At 59.9% G+C, this 6,375-nt stretch overlaps 1 protein-coding gene across 1 annotated transcript in view; it reads right to left on the bottom strand.

Annotated features, from left to right (window-relative positions):
• ADAMTS2 (ADAM metallopeptidase with thrombospondin type 1 motif 2) overlaps positions 1–6,375 on the bottom strand; it is a 207,496-nt gene that overhangs the window by 70,568 nt on the left and 130,553 nt on the right. Inside the window, 1 exon segment of the mRNA XM_027771447.1 lies at positions 3,753–3,955. Coding sequence (XP_027627248.1) covers positions 3,753–3,955 — 203 coding nt within the window.

Genomic DNA, 6,375 nt, shown 5'->3' with positions numbered 1-6,375 from the left:
GAGCGTGAGAGAGGGAAAAACACACACACACACACACACACACACACACACGCTGCTTCAATATATATGTGCATACATAGACACACACGCATATACACCTGTAAATGCAACCTTATTACCATCAAATAAATACGACTTAACACCACAAAACATATCCCAGTTGAGACTATCCAACGGCCACAGCTAAAGGGCAGCCCTCGGTGGGGAGTGGGTTGCAGGCAGCAGCTCAGTGGAGGTGAGGAGACTAACCCTCCCAGAACACCGTGGCACAGGAAGCTCCTGCAGGGCACGCCTGTTGGCCAGATTCCGCCTTCAGAAACTCAGTTTAAGCAAGTAAGTAAGGGTCAGTGGCCGGTTGGCTGAGGTGTGACGCAGTTCAGGGGATCGGGCCTCGGACAGGGAAGGAAGCCCAGTGAGCGAGCGGGTCGCACACGGCAGGGTGACGTGCCACTGTCGCGTGGTATCGTGTTACGCAACCACTCGAGTGAGTAGGAGATAATTGCTGGGAGAACACGTACCCACAGGAATTTGTTCTAGTTTTTCACAGTAAATAAAATACTGCTTATGATAAATATGGGATTTTAAAAACTGCCAGAGGGTGGGTGCACTCTTCAGAGAGACAGAGGGAGAAAGCATCCCCCGGGGGGTGGCCACACTGCAATTCCTTCTCCGTTCCTCCGCCCCACTCACACACACGCACTCGCACACTCACACACGCACATACTCACACTCATGCACGTGCGCCAATGGGTTTTCCAAGCTGCCAGGGGCAGGTTCAAACCACGTCGGCTGCGTGGAACCTCACTCCCTTAACCATTAGCTACGGGGCCGGCCTTTGAATATTTTAATAAACAAAAATGTTACCTTTTTAGATTTAAGGAGGAAAAGACGGAAACTGAACATGGTGCTGGAGAGAGTTGGTAGCGCGGTGGGTCTAAAGACCGTTTCTGTGTCCAGAGGGTCCTAGGGAACCTCTCAGGGTGGTTTTCGAGGCCCTGGGTCTGGGATTTGGACACAGCATCGGCCGTGTGGGCTCCAGTGCACTAACTGCCACCCTCCCCGCTGGCCCTAAAAAACTAACTAGAACATCCCACTGAACAACCGTAAGCTCAACTTCAAATTCAGCTCTGCAGTGGCACCGGCCGCATTTCAGGAGCTCCAGAGCGGGATGTCTGCCACGGGGCAGGGTGGGGCTCCCGTTGCCGCAGGAAGGACGCGATGTTCTAGAAGGCCGTGCTTTCTCAGTCGCATGCCTCACAACTCTTCCTTCCCCAAACCACCGCAGCAGCATGCAGACCTTAGATCGGGCCGCCGCGCCCTGTGTGCACGCCTCTCCCCAAGGATGCGGGTTGCTGCCAGGGCAATGCTGCGGCCCTCACCCTCGCTGCGCTTTCAGAGGGAGGTGCAGCTCAGGGCAGAGGCCGAAGCCTCCTGCCCACCTGGCCTGCGTCTCCTGTAGCCCGGACTCCGCCGTCCCTTCAGGCTCTGCAGACGCACGTCTGGATAAACGCCAACTCAGTAACGCACTGCACGACTCCAAGGCAGGACAGCCACGGCCCTCTCAGCTGCCAGGTTCGCCTCCTCTGATCCTTTCTGGGGGCCATCATGTGGCATAGTGGTTAAGGCGACGGGTTCCCATGTGCTCAACCCACGGTTCAAGTCCCAGACCTGGCGGCTTGATCCCAAGAGGAGAATGAGGGGGTTGACTCTTGCTTTCTGTCTCTCTGACTCTGTTGAGCACACGTGCCCAATAGCAAAACTCTCTCTCTAAAAAAATACCCTTTCTCTTAGAATAAAATTCATTTCAATTTAAGGATTTTTATGTTTTTCATGCTTTCCTGTAAACCAACCATCCCCTTATCCAAAGCAGGGGGCAGTGTGATCACGAGGGTGCGGACAAATGAATGAACTGGGGTTAACTGGCCAGAACAGGGGGAAGTCCCCGACGTCCTGCAACGGCCCCGTGTGATGGGGGCCTCTCCACACCAGGACAGGCGGATTTGCCCCGCAGCCTCGGGAGGAGCTCGCCACAGACCCCGGCCTGTCACTGCCTGTGCTGTGTACCTCGAACATGGTTTTCCACGTGCTGTCCTGGTCTCCGTATCCTTCCCTTCACGACAGCAAAACACGCTTTATGTAGGAGCCTGCAGACACGTTCACCTTGCTAAAAAGCACACTCACTTGTCATTCTCATCTAATCCCCAAAGCAGCCCCCAAGATGGGAATTCCTGAATCATCTTAAAGATGCGAAAGCCAAGGTTCAGAGGGCTCCCGCGGCCTTCCTGGTGACGCATCTGGACAGGTGAGGCCAGAGCTGACCTGAGACCCCCAATTCCAAGGCCAGGCCTTTTCCCTCTGGGCTGGGAGAACACATATCCTGAAGGCAGACGAGAGTTTGTGCCGCCACTCTGCAGACTGAACGCGAAGGCTTCCCAGGGTAATTTAGCACGGAAGTGCCCAGTGTGACACACGGGAGGAATCCGTGACTGCGGCGTGGGTTAATGACCGCAATGTTCAAGGTGCTGTTCAAAGACGAGGTAAGACTCAGCGTGACAGCTCTCCAAAGCGCGTGCTCTCTGCAGACGTAGTGGCGTGCGCCCAGCCTGCGGCGAGAAGGCTGAGTCCAGTGGTCGCTCGCTGGGCAGGTCACGTGGCAGAAGTCTGCCATGCAGTCCTGGGCTCACTCCCACCCTCCCTCTGACCCCGACACGTCTTTCCCGGGGCCCTGGGAACGCTGACGCTGTGCAGCCCGCACAGGCCGGGACAGGGGTGCGGAGTGGCAGGCCAGGGCCGATCTCTCTACCTTTCTATCTTCGCCTTCAGCCCAGCAGGGCACGGTTGTCGCCAAGCTTGGACGCACAGCCCTGCACCATGGGGCTCGCCTCAGCCCCTCAATGCCCGGGCTCCCTGCGGCACCTCCACCCTGTGGTCCTCCTCCTTCCTGTTGCCTGTTCTGGCTGGGCTCCGCTGGGCCAGCCCCAACCCGCTGGGTGCCTGGACACCCCACATCCCCACACTCCCACAGTGGCTCTGGCCTACACAGAGCAGGGAGAGGGGCAGGGTGTCCACACTGTGGGGGGCAGGAGCTGGGGACACGCCCACCACACACGCCCTTCTGCATCCTTGAACGTCCTGCATAGGGAGGGGGAGAGTGGTCGGGATGCAGGGTGACACATTTATCTCAGCGTCGCGTGGACAAGGACGGGATGCTAGAGAAGGCCTTTTGACACAGACACCCCAGTCTCCCAGGGAGAGACGGGCTCCCTCCAGTTCTCGCCCCTGGTTCCTTCCAGAAGCTTCCACTGAGGTAGTCTGCCCCACCAACACATGCGAACCTCCCTCTGCTACCAGAAAGCCGGCTGGGGCAGGGCCGCCTAGGCGGGTTGAATAACGTCGTGGTTTACTTTCGGCTCTCATACAAAGTGAGCTTTCCTTTTTAAATACTTTTTAGGTTTAAAAGTGGTAAACATCAAGTGGTACCCAAATGGCTAGCACCTGTGGAAGCTGCCTTAGGGTATGGACAGTCTTGGAAAGCCAGAATCAATCCCGTTTTGCAGATGAGAAAACTGGCGTTCGGAAGGTGGATGGATGGTCAGCTTTGCCCACGTGGACCCAGAGAACCTCCCGGGACCAGGTTACCCACCTCCTCTTGCTCAAGGAAAGCCGCAGAGGCTAACCCGATGGAAAGCTCGGGGAACCAGCCCACCTGCGCCTCCCGGCCCGCCCCCCGCCCCGCCCCAGCACCGACTCACGATGTTCATGAGCGTGAGCAGGTACTTCTGCACGTGCTCCTTGCCGTGGAACTGGACCACGGAGTCGTCCACGCCCAGCAGCACCTCGATGTTGTAGTCGTCGTCGGCCACATGCCTGCGCGCCCTGCGCCGCGAGCTGTTGACACGCTCCTCCAGGACGCCCAGGGAGCGGCTGAGGCTGTCCAGGCTGCCCGGGGAGGCCCCTGTGGGGAGAGGACACACGTCAGCAACAGCAGGCTCACCGGGGACACGCTGCGGGACAAACCCACTCAGTGCGACTCGGCACCAGCGGGTGCCAGCTCTGCGGCCCTTCCACTCCAGCGCAGCGCCGCAGACGCGGAGCCAGCTCCTCTGGTTTCTGGGGGCTCTCTCCAGCCATGCCAGCGGCCATGGTGCCCTCCCCAGGGAGGAGCAGGCCTGCTGCCCGAGACCGCAGCCATCATGGCAGGAGCCCGCCCTCCGTGGCACAGGTGAGGGGTGCCCGCTGGGCAGAGTGGGAGAGGAGGGCTGCGGCAGCACCTGAGCTCTTCACCCACGCTCGTGCTCAAAGGGCTGCCCAGGGGCTGGTGTCCCAGGTGTCACCACCCCTCATGACGCTGGGTCACCGAGGCCCACGGGGCTGTGTGTGCCCTTGCAGTACTCCTCGGGTTCCAGCTCATTCCCTGCACCTCCCTGAAGCTAGACCCGCCGTCCAGGGCTCAGGGCCTCCGAGCCCTCGCTCAGGTGCAGCGTACCTGCCCGGGTCTGAAGGAATTGTACCTGAGCCAGGACTCGTCCCTCCTCAACAGCTGCACATCCACGCGGGCATGCCCGACTCCTGCACCCCCACCCCGTCAGGCTCTGCACCAGGCCCCGAGGGGCAGCCCCGCAGATATGGAGGCCAGCATGCCATCCACAGCCCAGCATCCCATCCACCCCCTCCGCAGCGGCTGCAGCTCTGCCCCGCACTGTCCACATTCCGGCCAGGCCTGGGCCCGCCTGCACCAGGGTCCTGTCCTCCTCGGCCCCTGCCTCTCAGACTCATAGCGAGGCCTTGATGGTGGGCCCCAACCACACTGCCCACTGCCCATACGCCCCCATGCCAAAGCCCAGAGGCCCCTGCCCCTGTGCTGGGCTCCAGGTCCTCCTTCTTCCTGGTACTCCCTGGGCGGGTCTTACTGTCCTGGGAAGGACCTGAGGCCACAGATGGTCATGGCATCACTGGGCCAGGGGGTGGGGTCCAGCTCCTGCAGACGAGGGGGACGGACAGCCCAGCCCCACTGCAGATGCCCTGTCTAAGAGGCTTCCAGGACAAGTCTTCTCACCTACTCCAGCGCCTCTTAGCCCCGGCCTTCTCTGATGGAGGCCCACTCCCTCCACATCAGGGTGACCCATGGCAGGCCCTGCAGGCAGTGTGGCTGCTGAGGGTGGGGCGAGCCCACCTGGTCCTGCTCAGCCCAGTGCATGGCACCCACTGATACGAGGGCCACTCGAGCGTTCATTGCCGTTTCACTGACAGGGAGGCAGATGGAACCACGGCACGGCAGCTCAGCCAGGCGTCCTGCAGCCAGCCGCCTGCCCCAGATGGACCGGCCATTAGGTGTGAGGCCCAGACCTGCCACGGGGCTCTGGGCAGAGTCCGGAGGAAGGGTGGAGGCGAGGAGCAGAGGTGAGGGCTTTGACAGCAGAGGCAGCTGGGGCCAGGGCTGAGTGGCTGCCGGGGGCTCTCGTCCCCCAGTTTTCTGGCCCCCCGTGTTCCCACCCACGATGCTCACACTGGCTTGCCCAGCTGTGTATGCAGCCAGCAGGTGCGGCGGGCCGGGCCAAGCGGGCGGGCCCAGCACTTCACTGTGCTGCCTGGAGGTGACCCAGGACCGTCCTCGCCAGTCCCAGAGGAGACGGCGACTTGGGCCTGACAGGGGCTTGAGGGATTGCTTCTCTATTTTTGTGCATTTATTTCTTTGCATTTCCCAAGAGTGGGGACAGCTCACCTTCACAGCCTCCTTGGGAAGCAGAAGGGTGGTAATTTCCAAAGAAAACTCTCCCCGGGGAAGAGGCTGGCCCTTCCCTCTGCCCCATCCAGCGGGGAGCACATGTGGACAGCCCCAGGGAGAAGCGCAGAGGCGCAGGCGTCTCCCCAGTGCCTTATTTGGCCAGCAATATTTGAAAATCGAGAGATTTCACATTGAAAGAGATCTAGAACCTTGTTCCTCTTGAAGAATTGGAGACGGGCCACCTCAGAGGAATCCTGGGCATACACTGAGGGCCATCCCTGGGGACAGGGTGGGGCATGTGGGGCAGGGTCACCGGGCCACCCTCCTCCACCCCGCTGCCTTCCCAGCGCCGTGGGGCCGCTGTCACCAGGCCTGGGCTCGAAAGTGCTCCTGCCCAGCAAGCACAGCTTCAACTAATTTGTATCTTCTGGATCCAGTAAAAACAGCCAAGTTTTCTAAAGATACTTGAAAAATTTCAGTTTCGCCCCAAGCATAATAATGATTATTGTCACTAGCTTCATCGTGATTATTTTGGAAAGTGACTCGGACATTATGTTCCAGAGCACCCCCCTCCCCGGGCCCAGCCCCTCTAAAGATGCCACGAATCCTGGAGGAGCAGAGGACAGCAAGCCGGCCCATGGGCCGCTCGG

This window comes from Tupaia chinensis, unplaced genomic scaffold (genome assembly GCF_000334495.1).
Source record: "Tupaia chinensis unplaced genomic scaffold, TupChi_1.0 Scaffold000214_1, whole genome shotgun sequence".
Taxonomy (NCBI): domain Eukaryota; kingdom Metazoa; phylum Chordata; class Mammalia; order Scandentia; family Tupaiidae; genus Tupaia; species Tupaia belangeri.
Note: the sequence above shows the minus strand (reverse complement) of the source record. Positions and strands in the feature narration are given on the sequence as shown.